Source organism: Scleropages formosus, chromosome 1 (genome assembly GCF_900964775.1).
Source record: "Scleropages formosus chromosome 1, fSclFor1.1, whole genome shotgun sequence".
NCBI lineage: Eukaryota > Metazoa > Chordata > Actinopteri > Osteoglossiformes > Osteoglossidae > Scleropages > Scleropages formosus.
In genome coordinates, this window is record NC_041806.1 from 45,707,098 (window position 1) to 45,734,447 (window position 27,350).

At 46.6% G+C, this 27,350-nt stretch overlaps 1 protein-coding gene across 1 annotated transcript; it reads right to left on the reverse strand.

The window, feature by feature from the left end:
• Nucleotides 1-1,019: 1,019 nt before the first annotated feature.
• dcbld1 (discoidin, CUB and LCCL domain containing 1) lies at nucleotides 1,020-23,489 on the reverse strand. The gene is given in 16 exon segments (XM_018742390.2): nucleotides 1,020-2,337; nucleotides 2,340-2,807; nucleotides 4,277-4,396; nucleotides 5,054-5,103; nucleotides 5,836-5,920; nucleotides 6,051-6,167; nucleotides 6,462-6,609; nucleotides 6,751-6,863; nucleotides 8,248-8,445; nucleotides 10,186-10,226; nucleotides 12,655-12,788; nucleotides 15,354-15,426; nucleotides 15,809-15,860; nucleotides 16,491-16,634; nucleotides 18,760-18,984; nucleotides 22,745-23,489. Coding segments are annotated over 16 exon segments (2,184 nt in total). The 5' UTR covers nucleotides 22,890-23,489; the 3' UTR covers nucleotides 1,020-2,266.
• Nucleotides 23,490-27,350: the final 3,861 nt, after the last annotated feature.

Here is a 27,350-nt window from a genome sequence, read left to right on the forward strand (position 1 = left end):
CGTTTTGAGACTATTTTGGCCTCAAGAATCTCTGAATGTGAAAGGAAGTGACTGAATGGGACCGAGCGAAAAGGAGGATCTTCCCGTCGGCAAGATCAGACTTGAATGGAATGGAATGGAACCCGAGGAGCGAGCATCAAAAGGCCCCGGCCGAAAGACCACCCTCTACACCCTCTTCGGCACCCGACCGCTCCGGTCTGAAACCTGGCGAGCCGTGCTGGGGGTGGGGCGGCCCGGGAGAGGGGAGGGCTGCGGCCCACCAAGCAAACCGCCGTGGGGGCGTTACGCTCCGCACCGTGGTGTGAAAGACGCTCTTAAAAGACCTGCCCTCCACAGGATCTCGCACCGTTTGGCACTTCCTTCCTTTGTGAGGACGGCTAGCGGCAACTCTGCCGGGATTCTGCACTTCGACCCCATGAGGCAGTTGCCCCACCCCACTCAGCAGGTTGCATGTCTTTGGCGACATCTCTCTGAACAGGGAGCCGCTGCATTCCAGCGCAGTCACAGGTTTGGGATGGGTGGGGGGTGACGTCACTGAGGCGTGCATGGCCACATGTGGAACGGCTGCAAAACGTTGGTCAGCACTCACCCGGCCAAGTGGGGGGGAGGGGGCGAGAGGAAGCAAGGAAACAGACAACGAGGTCATCGGTCAGCGGTTTTATTCACAGCCTCACGCATCACACACAGTGAACCCGACAGTGAGTGTGAGAGGCAAAGATGATGAGATTGGGGGGGGGGGGGGGATTAAATAAAAGACCTGCCTGTGATGGATCTTATTGCAAATAAAAACCCAGCCCACCCTCCACCAGCCCTGAGCCCCTCCCACAGGCCTGTCTCACCACACACCAGGGAAAGGCATACTTAAATACAGACTCCATAAGACACTTCATTATGTACATTTACTAAAATATTGTACAAATATGTACAAGCATATACATAATAACCTTGGACGCAGAAGATTTATTCTGGCAAATGTCACAGTGGCCTAATGTGGCTCAGAAGTTGGGGGGGGGGGGGGGGGGGGGGGGGAATCAAATCAAATAAATAAAATTAGGCAAAAAAACATCTTCGCTCTGTAGAAAAATCAACTTTTCCAACGAACGTGCACAAGAAAAACGTCCACCGCTTTTGACTGGCGCCACCTGCGATGACGTGGCGTTCGGCTGCCGATGCACCTTCTGGGTTTCGCACCATGCGCATTTAACGCGGAAGAGCAACGTTCAACAGGGCACACTCTTCACCTAAGTTTTAAAAACGTCATGTTCACAGCCTGGCTGTGGTCCCTGGAAAAGGCTCAACTGAAAGGGGGGGGGAGGGAAAAGAAAAAAAAAAAAAAAAAAAAAAAAAAAAAACAATCCAGTACAATTTGGTTAATGTCCCATAACATCTCCGTGTGCCATTTTCCACCGGTTATTTCCGATGCCCACTGGCTTCCTCTTCACGCATGTTTGATCAAGTCGGATTCTCCGGCTCACTCCCTAAACCACCTGCATTGGTTGGTGACAGAACCACCATTGTGGCTCCTAGGAAGCCCCTCAGCCTCCCCTCCCATCCAGACTAATTGAGGCTCCTTGTTGAGAGGGAAACCTTGTTCATGCAGCTTCTGCGCAGGCCACTCTCGACACCTGCGTCATGTCTACCCTTTGGATCACGAGCAGCTTCTCTTCACAGGAAAAAAAAAAAGAAAAAAGGAGACCCGTTTTACAGCAACCTAGGAAAGTCATCAGTTCCTATAAAGATGATCTGAACCTACATTCTTGCACATCTAAGGTTTGACACCAAAGATCTAAAATGAGCACAGCAACCGACCCGCTCAGTCTGAAGATGTTTTGGCATGAACTCTGGAATCCCTTAAAGTCTAGACCGTCCTCCCCGGTACAAGAATTGCCCATTCGGTGACGAACGGCAGCGCATACCCGCGGCCGTTCCCACATCGTTGGCTCAAAGTACATTTTGAAAGCAGCTTCAAATGGTCACCAAAGCAAGAACAAAGAACGTTCTCAAAACCTGCATAAAGCCCAGGAGAATGTCCACAGCCCAAAGCTGATCAGACCTCTGTACAAGAGGGGGTGGGGGGAAACCCTACAAAGAAAAAGTCCACAGTACAAGAAAGAAGAGATGCAATAAGCTTGGCAGAAGAATCAGGAGAACCCTCATCTCTTGCATCTTCACCGCTGCAAATAAGGCCCAAACTTATTGTAGCGTCCATCAGAGGTGCTGTAAACCAGCCGGACCTCCGCATCGTGTCCCGAGGCTCTTAGCACCGTCAGGTTTTGCCCGCACTTCCCACCTGATTGGACCTGACGGCGGCTGAGATGCCGTCTCTAGGGGCCGAGCACTCTGCGCCAACGGAAGCTTGACTTCCGGTTTCTGGTAGTCGGAGCCACTGCCATTCTGGACCAGGGCGGCGCTCACTTTGGGCCTGTCGTAGACCCCCTCCGAGCCCCGCAGCCTGTCCGTCTTTACCTGCGGTGTCTGATAGTCCCTGGAGAAGAGGTCGACCTTCCTAGCCTTGAGGTCTACGGCGTTGAAGGAGGGAGTTTTGCTGAGCACGGCACCCGGAACGCTGTAACTGGGGTCCGGTGCGAAGCCATCCTTCCGGAAAGCGTGGCGCTCGATGATGGGAGTGGCGTACTCGGGCTCCTGACTGGTCAGCGGCAGGGCGTACTGGTTGGCCGTGTGCAGGTAGTCGTAGTGTGTGGCACCTTCGCCGGCCTCATCTTTGGCCTCCGTGTCCATGGGCCTGAAGGTGGACCCCTTCCTGGAGACCGTGCCGATGCCAATCATGGGTGGCTGCTGGTACTCCACTACACAAAAAACAGAGCGCAAAGCTGACTTTCCCACTCGCCCCCCTCGAACCTAAAAGAAGATCAGAGACGAGGAGGTGCGCTTTGTACGAGATGTCGAACGCTCCGACTTCTCGTTCGAGCGCAACTGCTGCCGGAAGAGCGTTCGCGACGCGTTGTATCGCCAAAGTCGTTTCTACAAATTCACAATCAATAGAAGCTACATAATATAGGCATCCCATGAATTATTTATAAACCTTATTATAGTGAACTAAACACTTGGTATTTTATTAACTTCAAGTTATGTTAGAATTGCGACTAAAATAAAAGTTTGGTCTCCAACTCCCATTCCACCCTAACTGTTGATCGATTCAAGCCACAAATATGCAACATGCGGGAACCGGTAGGTTGCAGGTTCGAATCCCACCTCCAGCTGTAGTACCCTTGAATAAAGTACTTTCCTTAAATTGCTCCAGTGAAAATAACCCAGCTGTAAAAATGGGTAAAATCACCCTAAGTCACTTCGGAGGTACGTCTCAGATAAATGAGCAAACGTAGACGATTACAGGATAAGATCCTTTTCCTGGAGTCTCGGGATTGATGAGATTCCCCACAGGACATTTCAGAAAAATAGATCAGTGAAGAAATCAGATCAGTGCAATTGAAAATAAATCTGAAAAATGTTTAAAATCTCTTAAAACGTGGAACTTTACCATACAGAGTGAGCGTATAAAACAGGGAGGGAACCTTTTCTCCTCCCGGCGCTCCTTCACACACGTGCTCACGGCAGCCACAGAAGACCTCCAATCCATATTCGCGAAGCCCATTGAAGAGGCGCGGTGCAGCTGCGCGAAACGAGGAGCCCGCCGCCCATCGGGCTGCGTCTCGAACGTGCTTTAACGAAGGCGCTTCCGCACTCAAGGATTAGCATACTTTCCTCCGGGCTCCTGCAGCTTCAGCTCTTTTCAGGCACGTAATTGTGCTGACAGAGGAGTATCTCTCTTTCCAAAACAAAGCGTCATCTAACCGCTAAGAAGTTCCCGGCTCACGCCAGAACGGATAATAACCAGTCTGCTATCCGTGGCTCTGCTGCCAACGACGCGCCCAAGTTGGAGAAAGACTGCCTATGGTACGACAGCTGGGCGGAAAAATGTTAAGACCAACTTCCGATTTTTTTTTTTTTTTTTAACTTACCTTTACACCTTTGTCATTTCTACTCGATCGGTCAAGGTTACTACAGCAAGTAGTGGGACTTGAACCTGAGTCCAACAGCTGGTAGCGTAGCGGTTAGAGCGGCTGCCTTCAAACCCAAAGGTCGCAGGTTCGAGCCTCACCTCCAGCTGTAGCACCCTCGACATTGTATGTCACTTTGGAGAAAAGCATCAGCTAAATGAGTAAATGTGAATGCGGTGTTTCTAACCGCTACGCCACCTGGTGGTGCAGGTGAATGCCGCTGAAATACGGTGAATGTTTCCGGATTGTTTTCCCACCTGCCATGGCGCTGGTGACCAGGTCCAGCTCCTGCATGGGCTCCTGTTCGGGGCTGTAGCTGATGGTGAACTCTGTGGACGGCTGCCGGACGAACGGCTGTTTCACCTGCTTCCAGCAGCCTGGCGGAAGAGGACACCACAGTGCGTGAGCAATACAGGCCAGCAGGGCACCCTGGTGCGTCACTGTCATCCCTACTGTTGTACCTTTGGAGAAAGCACTCAACTCGAACTGTATCAGCAAGTTACGTTCAGTTTTAACCTCTGCATGTCAATTCGGACAGAAGAAAGAGAGACAGCTGGTAGTGCAGTGGTTAGATCTGCTGCCTTTGAATCCAAAGGTTCTAGCTTCAAATCCCACCTCCAGCTGTAGCACCACTGAGCAAGGTATTTACCCGAAATTGCTCCAGCGAAATTACCCAGGTGTTTACATGGGTAAATAATTCTAAGTTTCTGAACCTTGTAAGTGTCTTTGGAGAAAAGCAAACATACACGTCACTTTAGGGTACAACAGCAGGAGGTCCAAAGAGCAGCTCTTACCACTCTGCTACGATACACTAATTTTTTCCTAAATCAACGTGGCTGCCCACATTGTGAGGGGGGGAAGAAGGGGGAGGGGGAAAAAAAAAAAAAAAACACACTAAGGATTTTCACTTGGTTTCACCAGGTGGAGACGCACCTATCAACCCCCCCCAGTGGTGTCAAGTGCTTTGCAGCCCCCCTAGCAGCTATGCACGTGTCAAGCGTCCAACGAAGCAAAGAGCAGGATTCCACACCGACCTGTGTTCTTGTCCTCCGAGGAGCTGTATCCATTGTCTTTCCTCTTCTTCCTGTTAGACAGTGACAAACGCACACGTCCGTGCTGGGGGTTAAGGGGGTGGTTGGGGTCTTCCTCATCCCCCCACCCATGCCACGCAAACCAGGCTTTCCCTGACACCCTGCACTCGTTTATCATGATTTCTCACTTTCCACACGTCTCTGGGGACAAGGGCAGCTGGCACACCTCCTAACAGTGACCTCTGAACTCTGACCCCCCCCCCACCTCTCTTCCACATGGTCCGACACTACCGCTCTGCCGCTATTAGCGGAACACAAAAATGTGCGTGTGGTCCCTCAAAAACCAACACACACACACGCAGCAATTGCGTCTAGTGATGGAGATGAGATGCACGCAGTGTGTACTGGACTACAGAGCATGAGAAGAGATGACCTGTGGCCTGTGCAATGAGGGATCACATACATGTCATCTCCACTTAGTAGAGGTGATAGCAGCACAGAAGAGGCACCATATATTTAAATAAAGGGGGGGGGGGGGGGGGGAAGCAAGTCTAGTATCTTTAGAGTCCTGTGACTGATTATTGAACCTTTAAAGTTCTATATGGTGATGAAAAGTACACTCATTACTGAACCATCAGTACACTTTGAACCAACTCTTGCATCTCACGTATGAGCAAGTTGTTTTTTGAGATTCGGGAAATCCGATACGCGAATTGTTTATAGGAAAAAAAAAAAAAAATCGCTATGTTTGCTCCATTTCTGGGGCTTATTTTGAGACGCTGTACCTGTGCATCACTTTGCAGACGCAGACCACGGCCAGCAGCAGGATGAGCAGCGACACGGTGGGGGCAACAATGGTGGCCAGTTTCACTGGAGGAACACAATGGAACAAGCGCTGGTCAGCAGGATGTGGCAGGACTTCGGAAGCTGTCCCAGCACTAGAACTTGCTGCGAGTGCGCGCACACACACACACACACACACACACACACACACACACACCTAGGTCAGCGTGTGAATCCACAGGTCCCGATGTTGTGCCCGCCTCCTCCGTCTTCTCATCACCCTTCACCTTCTCCTCGTCCGCGGCTTGGAGGAGATCCAAAGCCGACGAGTTCGCTGCGTAGAGGAGACGGGTTGGGGGAGTTGAGCATCCAAACAAGCATGTGCGGCCAGCTATGTCACTTTCAGCGACATAATTCCTCGAGACAGCAGAAACAGCAGGTAACTCATAGGATCTTCGAGGGGTTCCAACGTGTCAGTTCCAACAGGAAGCACAAAGTGCGACTTTCCTTCAGCCTGTACCCTTCCCGCTCTACAAAGAAAAAAGCCAAGATACCCAACGACAGCCAACATCTGTCATTTTAATGGCAAGTCAGGGTGGTCCTGACCTTTTGGGGAGGCGGTCCTCACCTTTAACATAAGGGCATCCCAACAGCTCCACTGTTACAGCAAAGTTCTGGTGCCAGCTGAGGGGCACCATGCGCAGCCACTGAGCCACGATGGGTGGTTGGAGAGAGCTGCGGTGCGAGTGGTGGCTGTCTACGTTACCCGTGAACACCTGGGGCGGAGGGGAGCAGGAGGACAGGAAACCTTGAGGTCAAAGGTGAGGTTATAGACTAACACAAAACCGATACGGTATCATTATGGCGTCAACAACAGAACGTGTCACTGGCTCGCTGGTGTAAATAAGGCTTCTCACCATCTCCTTAGAGCTGTTCCACATATATCTCTTCCACCGACTTCCCTCCTGGTGCTCTATCAGGTACGTCTTCACATAGGAGTCCGACTGGGTAGATCCCATGGTTACGATGTCTGAGAAACAAAGCAAGGTAAGACGAGGTAAACTTTCCGAAAGAGACCGAAGGAACGAGCAGCTTTTCTGTTCATTCTACATCGACTCGCCCTACAGGTCCGGAGCAGACGGGCGTCACGCACCACCTGGCTGCAAAAGGAACGGGACGCACGAGGTAGCCGTACGTGCTCTGCGCAGGACCATCATCGCGGACTAGTGCCCACGTCCTCGTGTGGAAAATTACAGCAAGTCAAATTTTGCGTTATACAAACGTACAGCACTTTGTCGCGCGTTACACCATGGTACATAAACCGACGTGGAGTTCCGTCAGGGCTTCCCACCCATTCTCACAGCTTTAAAAATTAAATTAACATACTCCAAACCAGAACATGTTGACCTTCTGCGGGAAGAAGAGAGGGGGATTATTTAATTGCACTGCTCAGAACAACACGGCATAACAACTCCTCCCTGGAAACACTAACCCCTTTCTCAGAACCTGCATTCCACACCAAAGCGATAGTAGCCCGACTCTTGAGTTTCCAAAACGGAAACAAAGCGGGCATTCTGCGGCCCCCGAGAGCGGCCGGTGATGACTCGAGCGGCATGAAATCGGCTTGGACTAGCTGACTGCACGTGCCGTACCGAAAATAAAACCTAGCGTCCGGCAGCTTCCTATATTTAAACAGGCCTTTGTATGCTCCTGTCCCGGTTGTGCAACGGTTGCACAGTGGACCATTATTCCCCATTATGTAACGCGGTGAGTCCACAGTAATAAGGACGATGGAGGGGAAACGGGGGTCCCCATATAAACCTGCTGTGGAGATCCCAGAAGGAAAGAAAATGCACACTGAGGAAAACCACCTCCTTCAAATTCCATATTTTGTATTCCCAACAGCATTTTTCACTAGGTGTGTGCGTGCGCGTGTGTGTGTGAAGGGCTCATATTAGGGCCCCCTCTCTGAGGGAGATTATGGTCATGCTGGCATTTTGAGGAGTTACAAAGACCGCCTGCCTAACACAAAGGACCCGCACGAGCGGGGCGAAAGAACTACTTTTAAAGAGCAGCCAAGAATACCGGGGTTTCTGTTTAATTGCGCTTTACTATTAAAATGTGCAAAGCAGCTGAGGAAGCAGGTAACCCACACCAGCGGTGTGTTTCGTACCCCGTATGGGTCTCATTACTCTCAATCAGACCAGCAGACCTTCACCTGGATGAGCTGTGAGGCAACCCGGGCTCAGTGCATTTGTTTTGTATGGAAAGATGCAACGTTAGTTAAACGACGTAAATCTGAGTGATACGAATGAGTTTGAACATGACCGCGCTCCCTGAATTTTTCAGGCTCCATCAAAACTCTGGAGAGGATGGGGGGAAAGGTCAAAAGTCAGCCACCAAGGGCCTCTCACCTGTGATCGTCATCATCTCGCCCAGGTCCAGGACCAGCCAGTGTTGGCTGATGTTTCGGTCAGGTATCCAGACAGTACCCCAAGCCAGCGGTTCGGTTCCGTTGGGATTCTGCACACCTACCGGGGCTATCTTGACGGTACTGTGCCCAGAGCTTGCGTCAGTCGACGTGGGCCGGAGATGCGTCTGCTGTTTACAGGCTACAGGGAGATGACACAAAAAAAAACGCTGCAGCGTTACCAACGCAGACTAATACACGTGCTTCACGGACTGATTCGCTTGATCTACCGTCCTTTCACGTCACTCATCTTCCCAGTCACATCACTCAGCTGTACCAAGACATCGACTCTCCGCTCCGAATCAAGTCCACGCTGAATAAAACGGAATGGAATAGAGCAGTTATTCACAAGAGGGACCCAAACCTTAGGCATAGCCCTCAAAAACAAACACTTCTTGCACTCTAATGCAGAAGTTATCCAGGCTATTCTGGGAACCACCCTCACTGCCTTTGGCCGTTCCCGGCAGCCCCCCTTGTACGATTAGTACCAGTTGAGCCGAACACCCACATAGGGGAAATCGGGGACTGTTCTAAATAAAGCATGTTATCGACTGCCACGTTTCCTCATAAAGCTCCTTCCATCTACAGCTGATCCTGTACCATAATGAAGCCCTGTCTATACCCTCAAATAAACATATCAGTTCAAACAACTTAATCACTGTTCATGAACATTCTGACATCTCGGCTTATAAAGAGAAAGGTGTACAAAACACCAACTTCAACAGAAGGGCCATCTTCCTCATCCATTGAATGTGCTTCCTACTATTGACACAGCTTCCTGCTCTTTCAAAGACAGATGGATTACCACTAAGCTGAACAATGAGTGCCACCTGATGCACATTCCCACACACAAGACTAAGAGACAAAACATGCAGATTCAGCTGTACGCTTCACAAGATGCAACACTGGAGTCAACAGGTAGAAACTGGCGTGAGATTTCATCGTCGCCATTATTTACGTATGATTAGGGTCACCCATCCACAACACCGAGGACTCAACGAAGACCCATAAGAACCACTTTGGAATAAACTTCTCTGGTGGGGGAGGGGAATTCGGCCACGTACAATTTGTGGGAGGGCTGTCGTCCCAGACTGTCTACATGTCTTTTCTGTGGCGTCGCAAGTGACCCACCAAATCAGAGAACAAAAACATGAGGTACGATGGAAAAAAGCCAAAGATCTTCAGCTCCATGGCTGTCAAGTGTGAGCATCCAATCAGGGTCTGCCACACCCTCACATTCTATAGCTTTCTTCAACAACCCCAGGAATCTCGTCACACCTGTCTGGACAAGAAGGGACAAGGGGCCCTACGGAAGTCCAACCCCACTGTAAGCCAGTGATAAGAGCCATGATCCCCATGCCTCTGAGAACCACTGATAAGACTTACCGTATCTGTAATTAGCCAAATAAAGTTTACAAGTTTGTCCCACAACGTTTGTCAAGCAGGTTCTGCTAGTGAGGCTTCTACTGTCTGAACATGTTATGAACGACTTTGCTGAAGTCTGAGCAATCGGAAGACTTTTGGGAGAGCTGTTACTTTTAACTGTACGCTGTCTGTTCCAGAAAGTCAACATTTTATATCAATTTATTCCTCATTTGCACCGAAACAACGGCTGAGGTCGCACACTCTCAAAAACGCCCGTAAAGCAATTAACGGGTGTAAAGAAAATGGACCATGAAGCCATCACTATGGCTCTCCAAGAGTAGGATTGATTATACCAGACTAAATGTCATGGTAGAAATGCTGTATAACAATAAAACCAATTATTAAAAAAAGAAAAAAAAAAGACCGCATACAACATGGGACATCTTGTCACAGGGGCCCAGCACCACAACCAGACCGTACTGGACTTTGACGTTAAAAATGAAGAAGTCGTCCTTACCATCTCTGTGAAAAGTGAAGAGCGTCTCGGACAAAGACCCTCTGAAAGAGAGAAAGGAAAATAAAACCCATCAATCAGCACGGGGCTGTTAGGCTCAACGGCTGTAATTACCCTGATGAATTGAGGGGCCTCAAACGGGCATCTCATCTATAGCCCCCCACCAAACCTCCATCCCCCTCCTGCCTTTGTTCGGTACCCTCCAACATGCCACTTGGCGCCTTCAGTTTTACAGGCAGCGTGTAGTAGGAAAGCAAATGAGCTCCACAGGAAAGCACAGCATGCTGGTAATTATGAAGAGGAGGAGGAGGGGCAGCACACACATCCTTCTCGAACCGCTGCTCAAACGCCCCCATCCTTCTCGCCCAATTCCCATTTGAGGGGGAACGCGCCTTCGCTCGCTGCGCCCGGGTTCAGAGAGCTGAGCGAAATCACTCTAAGGTGTCATTTGTTGCCGTCAAGTGAGCGAAAAGCATTCTGGGTAACACTTAATTATAGGGTACTCTGCAGTGATGTCAGTGCCAGTGCGTGCCAAATTCTTCCCCTATACATTTTGAAATCCCACCACCCGGTTTAGCAGCTCCTAATTATGCAGCAGCCAGCCATGGTTCCCTCGCTGGGGGGGGGGGAAAACCCACGTCTCCAGCAGAGTGCGAGGTTACACGCTGCCGTTTCGGAACAACGGATCGCTGGGAGATGACACCGCACAGAGAAGCAGCAGCCTGATAAGCAGCTATTTAAAAATGTCAATTATGCTTCCAAAGCAAATTTTCCCATGACCTGTATGGAAGAGCCAACTAGCACAACAATCCTTACCTTTACAACCCTTTACATAGTTTCAGGAACCTACTAACCAACCACAGTAAATCTGTACTTTGAGGGTAATTTAACTGACAACCGACTGATCCGGGACATGTCCAATGCCAAGCCAAACTTGCCCGAACACTATACTTCGGCACTTACCAGCAACAAACCGTCTCGGCATTTCACACATACCACTTGTCGAAGGAAACTTTCGTGCTTTATACGAAACGCACATTACTTCGGACAAAGTTTTTTTTTTTTTTTAAACCAGTAAAACCAGGACATGTCTGTCTAAGAGGTTCAATATATAAATCATATTTAATAGGAGAAATTTCAAGGTGGGCTGATCATCTTCGATACAAATCTCACACAGTAAAGAAATTTCATGTCGCAGTTAAGACATGAAATAACTGCTGGCAGTTTTATTTCTTTTAACACAGGAATAAATCAACGCTATTTCAGTTTTGAGACGTTGCTGTAATACATTTATTGTCATCCACTTTAAATGTCCTGCCAGTGTCGTTAAGAACTGGCGAGTGCTACGACCCAGCTGGGACCGCCGCATAAATTCCCCGTTATAAGGAGGTAATATGAAACAGCAGCACCACTTCGGCAATCTGGCCAGCGTTCAACGTGCCATATAAAACTAAAGCAATTTCCTTTTGGAAGCTTTATGCAGAAATAAAAAGTCTTGTATCAAAGCTTGAAATCCCACGCAAGCACTGCGGGGGCGGGGGGGGGGGGGGGTCAGAAATTACAATTAGGCAGCTTTCGCCGAGCTTCGATGAAGGGTACGTAAAAACAACCGGCAAGTTACCTTGATACCGATGTGCAGGTTACTTCAAGTACCTTCAGTTAGAGATTTATATAAGACCTCAAGTTATGCCAACCGGGCAGCTTTAACTGGAGGTTCATACTAGTTGAGTTATGCCTAAACAGTATTGATTTTTCTAGACTGGGCTGCTTTAGCTCGTGACTAATAACATTGGCTGATGTGTCATGTAATGGTGGCTTCAGCAAAGGGTTCGAGTTGAACTGTTTGAATTTTGCCAAACGCTAAAAAAATGGAGCCAACGGATCTTGTTTAAAAATAAATTAATAAAAATTTAGGAGGAGGGCGGGGGTGGTATCGCAGCTTCCCAGCTCATAGCACCACATGTTTATAACACTGAACATGCATTATGCACTGCAGAGTGGCAACCGAACAAACATTCGCACAGCTGGCACATGGGCTGGCTTTCAACACTGTGGGAGGGATGGCAGAAATGAATCACTGGCTGGTTGTTATGCAATTTCAAAAATATAACACATTGAGCGATACTGGCGTAATCGACGTGAGCTACCTTAAATTCACCTTTATTCAGCCGACACTTTCCTCCAAAGTAACTTCCAACGCATCGATTACAACACTTGACTCGTTTATGAAGATGAGCAATTTTTACTGTCTCAAATTTGGGTAAGCGCTGCATGTTGATCAAGTACAACAGCAGGAAGTGGAATCCCGACAGAGGTCCTTGGCTGTCTGAAGAGTTTCCTCAAACTGAGGCAGCAGTTCTAACTATTCAATTACCTGTAATATTATCGCAGAGAATAACTAGAATTATAAATGCAGTCCTGCAGCTGAGTCCTCTGTGGACCCGGGGTTGGAATGGGCCGAACAGAACTAACCTTTTGGACTGGACCCCGTTGGCGCTGGTACCTGGGTAGTTGCCCAGGCCTTTCTTGTGCTCCACCGAGATATAGCCGCCCTGCCCGTCCGCGATGACCCCCGCATGGACAGCCGCTTTGCACAGGACTGAGGTCTGAAAACGGAAAGAGAGCAGCTTCACTCGCAGCTCGACGAACGTCACGAAACAGCCAGCCGACATAAGTCTCAGCAACACCCCATACCAAGAGTCTAGAATACACCAGATTAAAACCTTTGAAAATTAATTTTACAATGAAAACAAATTCTGCATTTTCACTTAGCACTGTTCCTCGGACAGTTAAGTTATATATATAAACAAAACAAAACAATTCCACAACCCTTTTCACATCATAGGGGAACAATCACAGTAATCATGGAGAAGCAGACTGCAATCTTTTAATCTTCAAAAAAAAAAAAAAACAAAAAAAAAAAAAAAAAAAAACATAAGCACATAGTTACACCAAACTTCAACCTTCAGAACAAAAGCATTATGGTTTCCCAGTCCAACATGGGAAATGTTTCTGGCAAGAACAAGATACACTGATTAAAATAACATTTTAGCAATTTTCCATATATAAAATGCATTTCCTAGCATGCTCTATAATTAAGAAGCCTAATGGAGCTGTTAAGAGGAAAAGATGGGTTGCAAGGTGATGGTGGTCCCATGGCCATGCTTAGTGCCCATCCCCACCCACCAAGCTACACTAGAGAACAGCATCCCTTTAGCAACCCATGCATGGTGTAAATGTTCATGCGCCGTAACTTTATGATCATCCCCAGATAAGCCTTTACACAGCCACTACTCCTGTATTGTATGTAAACGTTTGCATCCCTTATAATAATAAATAAAAAATTAAAAAAAAAAAAGTTTTGTAGGAAGATTACCAGGATTCATCAATCCTGCGTTTTACACATCTATTCGAGCGATGAACATCGGTGCATCAAGTGAAAAGAATAACTAGATTTACTTAAGAACCACATCTGCAACTTTGTCTCTTTCTCCTAATGTAATGTACAAAGTGTACTTTCGCTGAGATGTACGTCGCTTTGGAGAAAAGCATCTGCTAAATGAAAATAAATGTAACCCTCCTGATGGAACATACAACCGGTTGACGGCGGAAACTGTGGGCCTTTGCGGTGAAACAACTGGAACTAATTAGGGTTACACTCCTTTAGCCAAATCATTTACCACCTCCAATACAGCCATAAATATAGGAAAGCCCTCTTGTGTTCCTGCACCAGTGTGGGCTGTTTTACTTGGTAAAAATCACACAGCTGACTCAGTGCCCAGGTGGTAATTACAAGGCTGTATGGTACTTGGGGGTCACTGCAGTCAAAACAAGGTACTGGCCATATTACTCACAAATCTTTTATTGAAAGGAAATTTCTGCACAGATTAGGGTTTATTTCATTAAAAACATAACCCTTCCAGCCCACAGTCCCTGGCACTGACCATTACTGCGCAGCAAATAGCTTTTTCCATTATATTATCACTCCTAAATCTAATTGGCAAATAATTTTCAAAATCATTTGCCCTGATCCAGGAGGCCCTCCCCCCCCCAAAAAAAAAAAAAAAAACGCACCACACTTTCCTTTTTAAAACATTTTGCCATACACCCCAAACATTTATATTGCACCACATTATTTGCATAGAAAAGCTTTCTGGAACACAGACATCACCATTCAAGAGCACACTGAAATACATAAATCATTCCTGGACAAATGCAGAAGTAAAGCACTGGACAAGCTCATGCCTGGTCCAAGTACACAGTTTTCCTCAGCCACAATCCAATGCCAGACCTCTTCAAATGTCCCAGCAGTGGCCAGCCAACTCCAGGGTCCCCTGCAAGCCTTATTCAAGAACAAATAAGACATTGACAGCTTATAGATGAAGACGTAAATTAAAACACAAGTCACTTTTCCAGTTCCCGAGCAGCAGTTCAAACTGGGAATTACATAACTTCTATCCTACACACTGTCGAGATCCCCAAGTAGGCCTTTAGCCTTCATTTTACAGGCATGCAACACAACCTCCAGAACCAACCTTGACCTGCTACGAATACACGTCGTCACTTCAACAGTTCTCCACCAGACATTTTACCACTATAGGGTGGTTCACCGCTGAAATGAGTAGGATTTAAATGCTGTTCGCTTTCCTCCGCCTTTCTAGGAGTCGGTGCACATGTTTCTTCCACCTCCCCTAGAAAAGCCGCAGCACGCGAAAACTCTATAACCACTCCCGACTTTTGGAATACGCTTCCTCATCCTTCTTTGGTGTCCACCTGAAATAGGGTGGGCACCATTTCGTACACTGATGGTGAACAGAGAAGCAAGCAAGAAAATAAAGACCATAATGCAGCTTTTGAGGACGAGATTAATGGGACAGCGTTATATAATACCTCTGCCGCATAAGAAAACCCCCCACGTTTGCCCCGAGTGCCACGTGGACAAATGTACGTCTGCTTTAAGAGAAGTCTGGAGGCAATTGACATAGCAGTTGAGTAACAAACGAAACCTTTCAAATCCAAGGTGGGGAAACAGATTAAATCCTTGAGAAAAAGAACTTAACCTGAAACTCCCCAATTAGTCTGCAGACACATGTTTGTTCTCTAAGGAGAAGATATGATGAAATTATCCAAGCCTGTAGACATGGCAAACAGTGGAACACAGGTTTACTCACATGTCTGTAGCCCTGTGAAATGTCCCCAGAAACATCCCCCTTCACGTCCTTACATCCTGCCGGACAGTACTTCCTGAGAAACAGGACAACAACAACTAAACCAACATGCATGTTCCTGTCACACTGTGCCAAACACCTGTAAATTCCTCCCCACAATGTGTAGTAAGAGTACACTTCAGAGTATTGTTTCATCTTATAAACACAAGTTTTAACAAAAAAAGATGCAACAACTCCAGAGAGCTAATGATTAGAACTGCATTTTGCTTTTCAGGGCCACTGTTAATACCGAATGGTAGCATCAACAATTCGTATGTTCCCAAATTCAAAGGTAAGAACATGGGCACAACAGAAATACACACACCCCCTGTACAAATACACACACACCCATATATATATATATATTATACACACACACACACACACACACATATAATACACATACAGTTTACAGTTACCTGTACTTTGAAGCAGAAAAACTGTTGCCTGTGTCTAAACATGTGATCAGATCTGGGGAGACAATGGGGAAGAGACAATGCCATGTTTAGACAATGCACTGTAAAAATGTCAATGCTGAAAATAGGCTCGCACGAGGGAGCGGACACAGGAAACGGGGCCGGAGTAACAGCAAAGAACCACCAAAACAGGACGACCACCCAGCTTCCTTTGCTCTGCTTTCCTAAACTGTGATTCACATTAACCAAAGACAGACACACAGGCACAACACCAACCACTGTGGAAGGCCACAGGAATTCAATTTCAAACTGAGTCTTATGGCACTGAAAAAAGAAAAACATCCATAAATGTAAGGAGATGGAAAGATGTACTTCCAGAAATTTGAACAATGACCAGTGTCACTCTATCATAATCCCTACAAGAATGTCAGAAATGTTAAAATCTCTGGACCAAGCAGTAGCTCCCCATTGCCTCTGCAAGCCTGAATTTTGCCAATTAGTCCACTTTCCAGTCAGAAATTTATTTTTAAGAAGCTATGCGAGTTTGTGTTACACCCACATGACATCAAAACTACCTTCATGGTGGTTGTCCATCAAAAACCCACAGATACACCAACAAGTAGCAGGGCATTATTTATACAGTTTATTAACAACGAATGACAGCATGACAGGGACACTTGCTTACCTTCATGCTCCGCTGTGGCATAGGTCAAAAGGAAACCACGGCCCGAAATGTGATGTCCACTGAGAAACCGGACTGTGACCTCACCGGATTCCGAGTGCACCACAGGGAGCTCGGACTTCAGTTGACCACAGTACGTCTTGTTCACTGGAACAATGCCAGAGCACAGGGGTAAAGACAACAGGTGTGCCATAAAGGGAAATAAAAGAGCATTGACATTCGTGGTTAAATGCAGGTGGGGGGGAAAAAAAAAAAAAAAAAAAAAAAAAAGACTAATTTAATGTGAAGTTTACCTACAGAGGACAGTTTATTGAAAACTCTCCTTTATAAATACACCAAGACCAATAAATGCAATTTAATTCGAGAATTTATACAAAAGGAGGAACACTGCTATGAACCCATTGGTAGGACGATGGTAAGCAGAGTCAGAGTTCCCTTCATTGCATGCTTTCCATCAGAATCTCAAAACAATGTCACACCACCATCTCAACTACCCTCTTGTGAAAGATTTACTCTTCCCTCTTTCTAGTATCTCTCCTGTTGTGACAGTAAAGACTATTTATACGGGGGTGGATAGAAGCATGCCAGTTTTTTTCCTCCTGCCTGGCTGCCTGTTAGAAACTGCTGAACCATCAAGCAGTCACTTTTACATCACACCACGTTCGACTCGTCTTGTGGTAACCACGTCACGTGCTCACCTGAATATCACTAAAATGCAACATGACTACCATATGACACAGAAGAACCATTCCAAATCTGGGCTCGTTATGACACGCAAGTTAGGAAGGGTCACAGACAGAATCTATATTACGTAAGGGGCGCGGGGGGGAGAATCTCAAACATTAATATTTTACAGTGGACCAAAACGTGGGAACATTTTGGGCTTAGAAAGCAGCTGCATATTAACTAAAAACACAGACATTTAACCAAATGGTTGCTAGATGAAATACTGGAGTAACCCTACTAGGTCCCCTTGAAAAGGCAATCAACCTGAAGAGCTTCAAGTGTTTTTTTTTTTTTTTTTTTTTTTTTATATACCTTTGTAAATATTTAAAAACTACTGCCATAAGCAATTAAATTTGAATACTGGATATTGTAACAGCAATTCTACAAGAAGAAGCCTCATTGACATACCATGACTGTCCGTACAGCTGGTTTGCATTTCCTCTGACACAGTCCTCAACGTAAAAAGAAAGATCAACCTTGCACCATTGTCCCCCCCCCAGAAACACACGTGTCTATTAGTAACAGGCTCGCCCGTTTCCTGGACTCCCCAGTCACCACCACACTTGATGCGAAGTGGGCATGACATTTGTTCTTCAACTGACACCAACAGGCTGTGACACGCAAGAGTCCCTGATGTTAGTCCTAAACGGCCTGACAATTTCAGCAATAAATCCACGATGGGATACAGCGCCATAAAAACACAACGTCTAATCAAATCCTTTCGGCATTGCCACAGCTGTGGGATGAGACGCTAAATGCCCTCCCCACCCTATCTCTCCCTGGCAACACTTCCTTAGCAGGCAGCTCACACAGAATGAACCTTGAGCTATACTCCTTATGGTGTGAATCAGTTCAGGCAAAGGTCTGCGTTGCTCTGAACCTCAAATGTAGTAGGTTCTGGATCACCTGGCCTTTGCCTGTTGGCAATTCACATAAAAAAAAAAACAGCTCCCCCCATGCCCAGACTGATGCAGGCCGGAGGCATGTCGACAGCAAATTCACTGGGGAATCACACAGAGCTTATGCCTTCTTCTGTTTCTCCGGATGAGCAGAAGCCCTGCACCCTGGCATATCTTACACAGACATTTCAGAAGTACATGCTGCATTGCAGCCATTCATGTTCACTATCCACCACGTATGGGACAGCTGGTAGCGTAGTGGTTAGAGCAACTGCCTTTGGACCCAAAGGTTGCAGGTTTGAGCCTCACCTCTGGCTGTAGTACCCTTGAGCAAGGTACTTACCCTGAATTGCTCCAGTAAAAATTACCCAGCAGTATAAATAGGTAAAAAATTGTAACCTATTGTAAGTTGCTTTGGAGAAAAGCATCAGCTAAATGAATAAATGTAAATGTATGAACTGGAAGATAGAGCAGGCTGTGATGCAACTAGTCGAGGGAGTCAGTGCACTTCCCACACAATGTTGACTGACACCTTGCATCTTGACCCTGCTCTTGCATGTGGCATCTCCACGGCTACATATCTGCCCTGGGGTCTACTCAGCTGTAGACATGTCCTCCAGCACACAACTGAACATGTGTGGGCTCACCTTGTTGTTCTTCTCCCTTCTGCCGATGCAGGACAATCTGGACGTAGCTGGTCCGGCAGTCCGACTCTTCAATGTCGAAGTCTGCAAATCGGAGGATGGCTCTGCGGCCTTCCGGCAGGCGAATCTTCTGCTCACACCATGAGTTGTTGGGGTAGGTTCTGGGGTAGTTCCGGGAGGAAAGCACCCCACTTTCTGAGCCTTGGACCCAGAGGCCACACCCATCATCTGGGGGGGGGGGGGAGATAAATTAGGGTCTGATCCACCGAATACTTTAACACCTCATAGATACACAAAGGCATTATTACAAAAAAAAAAAAAAAAGCATGACAAAAATCAGATGTGAAAACGGTAATGTTTGCCATGATTAGTGTTACAGAGCAATTTTCAAACTGCACTTTAAAACTTCTTATCCTGAAAAAGGACTATACGAGAAACACTTGAAACAGTCTAGGCTTAACCCGTATCCAAAAACCAGCCCCACGTATTTTATCCGCGTCAGCCTTCCTCACTTTTAACTGCTTTAATATTCTGCATCCCCTCCTCATTTGCAATCCTGCTTAAACAGTGAACTATTCTGTACCATCCTCAAAATGTCAAGGCATAAGATACAACTACCTGTCACTAATAAAGCAAAGCAAAGAAAAAAAAAAAAATGACTAATAGGATTCATACAGGACGATCAGCAAACCTGCAAGCACATGCCTGTATGCTTCTCTGCGCTGTATTGTCTCAAATGCGGGACTATAAACTTCCCACGGCTGCACTAATTACATCGTAGCCAGTCATAGCTAGCAGACAGACTCCACACAGAGATACAAGTCGGAGCACAACCTCTGATGGCACAGGAATACACACAATTGTACATGCACGCGAAAACCAAAAAGGCGTCCGTGAGGAGGAGCCCCTTTGTCCCGCCGAACGCCCTTGTCGGTGGGCAACGGTACAGACACATCGAAGAGGCCCAGCTGCCAAAATCGGACTGGGAAGCTCCGTTTCCCAAGCACGTAGAAATCAACTCGACGGCCCGACACGTGACCCGTGCCCACCCCGCACACTCTCCCGGGTGTGGCTCCGACACCTGCGCCGGCTGCTAGTCGACAGGCAGAGCTGCAGGACAACTGCGCTGTGCCCGACGGCCACGTGGAAGTCCCTCACCGCATACCAAACCTCTCTTCACAACGGTTCAGCCATCAGAACCTGGAACCGTACCAGAGAAACATTCTGCGCGCACGCACACTCGCTTACACCCAAGCGCGCACACGCCATAAACAAACAAGCTTTTTATATAGAGAATGCATTATATTGACTACATTTAAAACATTGTTGAAAAGGTGGGAGAGAGAGGAAGGGCTGCGTATCTCCACCCAGAAAGGCTGTAAAAATAAACATTCAGTTTGAATTAACTTCACTTAACATTACATCACTGTTACTCCAGGACAGACACAGCAGTCTTTGTACCCCAACTTTTCCCAGTCCAGATGTGCTTTTGAGAAAGTGGGACGAGGCTGGGGGTCACAAACGGGAAGTCCACACCTGGAGTCAGGTGCCAGTGCAATGAAGTCATCATAGCCTAAAGTCATGGACCAAAAAAAAACCACCCACAAGGCCTCTCTGACCTCAGCAACAGAAATAAAAGTACAAAAAAAAAAATATATACATTATGGCCATCTAAACCTGCTGAATCTACACATTTTACCGTAATGATGACATTCTACTGCCAGTCCTCCCTCATATTTACTTCTCAAATTCAGCCCCTATAGCCTACAATGGGAAATAAAACCCTTGACCAACCTGTTTCCCCCCAACTTTGCGTTGCAACAATTTGACACTTCCCATTAGGAGGTATCATCTTGACGTTATCATTTACCACTGAAACCCTGTTCCAATCGTCTCTGGAGTTAAGAGTTGCCAGCACTTCACTTCAGGTCTTGCAAGATGTTGCTGTCACACAGTCTGGACACCCCAGAACAGGTCAGAGAGCATAAAACAGCACTGAAAACTAGACTTCCAGTAGTCAGCCCATCAGCTGTAAAATTAAATCTCTGCTTCAGGGCAGACTATTAAACACGTTTTGTAGGCACGGCCCCTGGTCAAACACATCACCCCTCCCCTATCCGAACAAGGCTGCTGGCAAGAGGGGAAATCCCTCACCTCAGTGGCTTTCCCGCCGACCCGCTGAGCACGTGCATGGAGCACGAGGGCTGAAGCATTTGGAGTATTGTTCACTTGAGGGCAAGAGAACCTCACCCCCCAACTCAGGCATAGAACAATGTCACAAGAGCAGAGACTTGGAACAATGGCAACCCCCTCTCTGAACCCCTGCATTATCATTCCCTCGCACCCCCGAGAACCACAGAAAACAGAAGGATGCTGATGCTGGCGTGGACAGCATTCCTCTGCCAAGTCTAGACAAAGACTTGCATCTGGAGGTCTGTACCTGGAACCGGCTGATTCCAGAAGCTGAGGGTTTTATTAAAGGGAGCTTCCTTAAGACAGCCTGTTTTTTTTTTTTTTTTTTTGGCTGGATGGGTGCCTTCATGAACAGTGTTCCCAGCCTTGGTCTGGTAATGTGAGCCTGTAAACTTTCCATCATGCAGCACATTGTCAGCAGTCTTCCTGTCATAAGACCCAAGGAACCCAGGCAACACAAATCTCAGTACTCATCTGCTGACAGATAAACTACGTCTACACACAACCTATGCACATATGACTATTCATTTTCTATCATTTCTGCGGTTCAAGACACGCATTAAACATCAGAACTGAACCACCAATAGCTAAATTACAAAACAAGGCACGGGCTGGCATTAGCCAGAAGATCCATTTCATCAAAAAAAAAAAAAAAAAAAAAAAAAAAAAAGTTTTGAAAATAAGTTAATCAAAAAAAGATTTCCGTGTACTTTACCGAATAAGCACTAATAAGGCATTTAGTTGGGGAAAAGCATTAGTAAACTTCTCGTTAAAGTTCAACCAGGTCCACTATATTTCACACACATGGCTGATTTGTGGACAAGCACACTTTACTGTTTTTTCTCTCTCTCTCTCTCTCTCTCACACACACACACACACACACACACACAGTCTGTATCATGAAGTAAATGATGAGGCACTTCACTCCAATTAACAGTGTTACGATACGTTCACATAGAAATATAAAATAACCGTGCAAATAACTTAAGTTACACAACACAAGTCATCTTCCAAATCCCATATTTTGACAACTTTTCTATTTGGAACCAAACATTAAACCAAGACTTTGAGAACACTTAAGAGTTTCCGTTTAGTCACTGAAACCACAAGAAAACAAGTTGTTGGAGATTTTTGTACCATGGCATTTGTAAACTGTACAGCACTCGGACTTTTTCAAACTAGTAATATTTTACAAACTTTGCACTCTGCAAACTGGACAGCACTATAATGTAACAAAAAAATGTTTACTTTTGTAAAATTAAGTGTATTTGACACTACTATGGACCGGATGTGAACTCTGCACTGCAGCCCTCTTCTTAAAACTATTTTGTAACAATTTGGAAACTAACAATGGTAATTTTTCAAGCGCGGAAACATGATTCTAAACTATTTTGTAAACGAACGACTGTAACAACCTGTGAGGAACAAAAAGTAATTTGTAAACCGCTTCATTTTCGGCATCCAGTTGCAGACACGATCAGAACCGAAAACTATGTAACCATCTGCACGCTTTGAAACGCTTTGAACGCCGAAGATCTAACAGTCCCGCGAACTTCACGCGCTTCCAACTGTGAACGTGTAGTCAGGAAATTAACCCTTTGCGCACCTCCACCCTGTAAGCACACGACAGACACACGCAGCATTTTACGTTTGAATTTTTTGGAGAAAATCCACGCTCCTGAGTGAGTGTCCAGTTGCCGAACCCGCGTCTCTTCCTACTCGATCTGCTGGGGGAAAAAACCGCTATGAAGACAGAAGAACAGACAGCAGGGAGACGCGCCGCTCGGGCTCTTACCCACAGTCTCTCCGAACACGAGTGGGGAGAGGGCGGCGTACACGAGGAGGAGCAGTCCGCGGAGCCTCCCGTGGCCGGACATGTCAGGATCTGGTCCCCGTGGACACAGCGAGGACTGGCGCCTCATCATGATCATCATCATCATGTCCTCCCTGGAGCTCCGCGGAGAGCACGACCGCCGCGCTTCGAACGAGCGCACATCCCTCTCAAGGAGCTCGACGGGCTGCGTGGATGTGCGCCAGGCGGCGGCGGCGGCGGCAGCGGCGGCACCCAGCGGCCACCGGGGCGGCGAACGTAGCGCGTCTCCCACTGGAGGAACCCGGGGGAGGTCCTGAGCGCGTCGGTTCCTCGCTCCGAACGCTCGGTTCTCTCCGTGAAGCCGCAGCCCAAAGCGGCACAAGAACGAAGGGAGCTGCCCGTGGCCGTGCGACCAAAGTAAAGATGTGCGCCCGCCGATAGGATACAAGTAAATCCACTCGCAAGGCCGCCGGGTCACTGAAAGTCACTCACTAAGTAAGTTTGTAACGCGACACCTACAGTATGCTCGCAAGAACATCATCTCCAAATGGTAAAAGAGAGTACGGGGGGGGCAGAGTGTTCATTCTCAGTGACCGAACCGGTCGGTCAGGACCGCTCCTGTCGGTTGTGCTGTTTTGTCCTCACACACACCCGTTCAAAATAAGTGAGGAAATAAATAAATCCACATTTATGGACTTGGTGTGCTTCGAAAAGGAGAATAGGGTTACCCGATCGTCCGTTTACTCATTTCTATTGAAAAACGGAAGGGGGGAAAAAAATAAAGAAAACTGCACGTGTATTTCCAATCTTTTCAACGATTTCTCACACCGGTATCTCGCGACACAACAAATACCACTTTAAAAAACCTGATTTACAGTCGTTTTCACCAAAACTTTACACCCTGGCCACACGCTCCAACCGCCGAAATCGCAAGGGGGGGGGGGGAGACACACACGTGACCTCCTCGTGGCCGGCGCGCGCAAGCTTTGCGCTCCAAGGACCACGTGATTTCATTACCGCGAAAAATGAATGCGCTTTCCTACACCCTGACATCCGTCTTATGTTTAAAAAAGAGCGAAAACGGCAATAAAAACTTAACAACGAATAAACAAAGCAAACGTGTTCATCCAGACACGTTCATTCTTTACTACAGATATAGTTAATAAGCGAACCTAACTGAAATCTCAGTTACATTAAATTTCAGAGTTGGGTTAAAAATCATGTGGGTAAAAGGACAAGGAAAGCCTGCTCTGTGTGTTGGATGCTTTCCACTCTTTTATGACTAAAGCGTGTTTACCGAGATACTAGATCGGTTAATGTCGGCAGTGTCATAACACCAATTTCACTGCTCAGTTAAAACATACAGTCGGGTTTGTGTTTGCTTTTTAACATCTCATAACGCGACGATACTTCATCAAACCGAATTCCAGCTATCGATCCTTCTTACTCCTTAACAATGTCAATCAAGTTTTAAACGGCGTGGAAAGATGTCACAATAGCGCCCTCTTCTGGACCCTTGAGTCACACACAGGCCAACTTGGCCAACACTCATATTAAGCGCAGGCCACAGGACAATTCTAATGGAAGGTCTCCAGGCTACCACCTATCAGATTCAAATTAAATGTTTCAAAACAAAACAAAAAATGTCTTCATTAGTGCATCCCCTGACATCCCATGGACCGAATTCCTTGTGTTAGATAAGCAACTGAAAATCTCTTGCAGGGGAATAACAGGCATGTCAAGGGTGCAGACTGACAGATACTAAAGGAAATGCTATATGATGTAATATAATGCAATCATCCCTGTGCCAAAGAAATCATCGCTGTCTTGTCTGAATGACTACCAACCGGTTGCACTCACGCCTATCATCATGAAGTGCTTCGAGCGGCTAGTCATGAAACACATAAAGAGCAGTCTTCCAACCACACTGGACCCATTCCAGTATGCCTACTGTCCCAACCGTTCAACAGAAGATGCCATATCTGCTGCCATCCACCTTTCCCTGACCCATCTGGACAAAAAGGACAACTATGAAAGGATGCTGTTCATTGACTTCAGTTCAGCATTCAACACAATCATCCCTCACAAATTGATTACAAAGCAGAGCCTGACTAACTCTCTCTGCAACTGGATCTTGGACTTTTTGACTGGGAGACTTCAGTCTGTCAGGATCAGCAACACCACCTGCTGAACCACCAACCACCAACACCACCACACTGAACACCGGCGCTCCCCAGGGCTGTGCGCTCAGTCCACTGCTGTTTACCGTACTGACTCATGACTAGAGTGTACTGCAAAGTTCAGTTCAAATCATATCATCAAGTTTGCTGACGACACTAAAGTTGTGGGCCTCATCAGCAACAATGACGAGTCAGCATATAGAGAGGAGGTGACCCAGCTCGCAGAATGGTGTAAACTTAGACAACAATCTATCTCTAAATGTTGACAAGACTAAAGAGATAATTATTGATTTCAGGAGGACCCAAGTAGACCACTCACCTCTGCACATCAATGGAACAGCTGTGGAGAGAGTCAAAAAGCTCCAAGTTTCTTGGTGTGCACATGACAGAGGACCTCTCTTGGACCCTGAACACCACCTGCCTAGCCAAGAAGGCTGAGCAGCATCTCCATTTCTTAGGGAAGCTGAAGAGAGCCAAACTCCCCCCTCCCATCCTCACTACATTCTACAGGGGGACGATAGAGAGCGTCTTGTCCAGCTGTCTCACCGTGTGGTACGGGAACTGCACAGTCTCCGACTGCAAAACCCTACAACGAGTGGTAAGAACAGCTGATAAGATCATCGGAGTTACTCTTCCCACCATCGACTCCACATACAAAAACCGCTGCATCCGCAAGGCCAACAGCATTGTGGACGACCCCTCTCACCCCTCTCATGGTCTCTTCGCCCTTTTGCCATCTGGCAGGAGGTACAGGAGCATCCGCGCCACCACCAGCAGACTCCGCAACAGTTTCTTCCCTGAGGCAGTTAGACTACTTCACACCCAGCTACCTCCCAACACTCAACTAGCTCCATTGACCAGTGAACTCAACACTACACTACTCCACAACTGCCTACAGCTCACAGCTGTACCCGCGTCCTAGCCTATGTTCTGTCTTGCACCACGGTCTCCGAAGAAACGACATTTCGTTCCACTGTACGCAAGCTGTATGGAGGAATGACAGTAAAAACTACTTGAACTTGATAATACCTTCATGTACGAGCAAGATGGCATTATGTGATTTTGTATGATAAGGAGGATGCACATCCTAGCTGCTTAACTGGAATCACTGCAGTATGATCACAAGAGCAAAAAAAAAAAACCAGAACTACTGCAGTATGGTCACAAGTGCAAAGAAAACATACAACACTGCAAACTAGAATAGCCCACTCAGTCACTCAATCACTTTGATTTGTAAGCTCTATGTATTAAAATACATGGATACAGCAGTACAGTGATGAGCCGTTAAATGTTTCTATTTTTTCAGCCGATGGAGCTAAGAAATACAAGAAATGAAATATAGAAACATCCAATAGGCGGCACTGTTGACTGCAAAGTTTTCTTTTGCAAGACTTTCAAATTTTCTGTATTGAGATGCAAGAGTGCAAAATTCAGGAATAAAAGAGATTTTAATCCAACACTGGACATACTATTGTTAATACAAGGTTGCCAGTCCTGTGGTGTCACTCTGTATGTGAGCACCCATTACACTGTGTGTGTGTGTGTGTGTGTGTGTGAGTCACATCCAGAAATGCTGTCAGTTTTGCTGCCACTTTTTCACCGCAGTCATGGTACGAGAAGTATCGCAACAAACAACAGCAAAAGCCCCAGTGTCACAGGATCCCGAACCTACAGTTAAACAGACACTGAACACAATGCTGTGTTTTTTTGCACTGTGAGGTCTGAGAGTGTCAGAGCTGATAGGCCACTTTAGTTTGTTTTTAGAGTTATTACACATTGCTTTTTTCCCCAATACGTCTTAAAATTTTACCACTTTATAAAGCTGCATATTTTTACTACAACAGCTCAGGGTTATGCAAATTGCTGCAGGGTACAGCAGCAGACACCTGCTTCAGCTGAGTACTGGAAACATTCGGGTCCTTAATCATTATGCTACCTGCTGCCATTCTATTATTGATTATCTTTCTGCTTGACGGGACTTTTCACAGTTTTTTCAGTTGTACTTTAACATAATCGACTGCCTTGGATTTTGCTTTATTCATCTACTTGACCAAAACTCTCACTTAATTTGAAAGCTTGAGAATTTATGCCTGACACTGAAAATGTTCTTTTAAAAATTGCTAACACGGTTTCCTGGGGCATGCAAATAATTAAAAATCATGTTTGAGAGCTGCTTGATTTAATCACGGCCTTGGCATAAAACAAATGCTTCATAGTAAAGAGCGTTGATGGAAAAGGAATGCAAATTTTCACACAAACACAGACAAAAGGGGTTAGATTTGAACCTGCAACCCTGGAGCTGTGAGAAAGCAAGCTGATTTCCATAGAGCAAGAAAAAACCCAAAACAAAACAAAAGTAACAGTTTGATAGAATTATACAAACCACCTCACCTCTTCAAACAACCGCA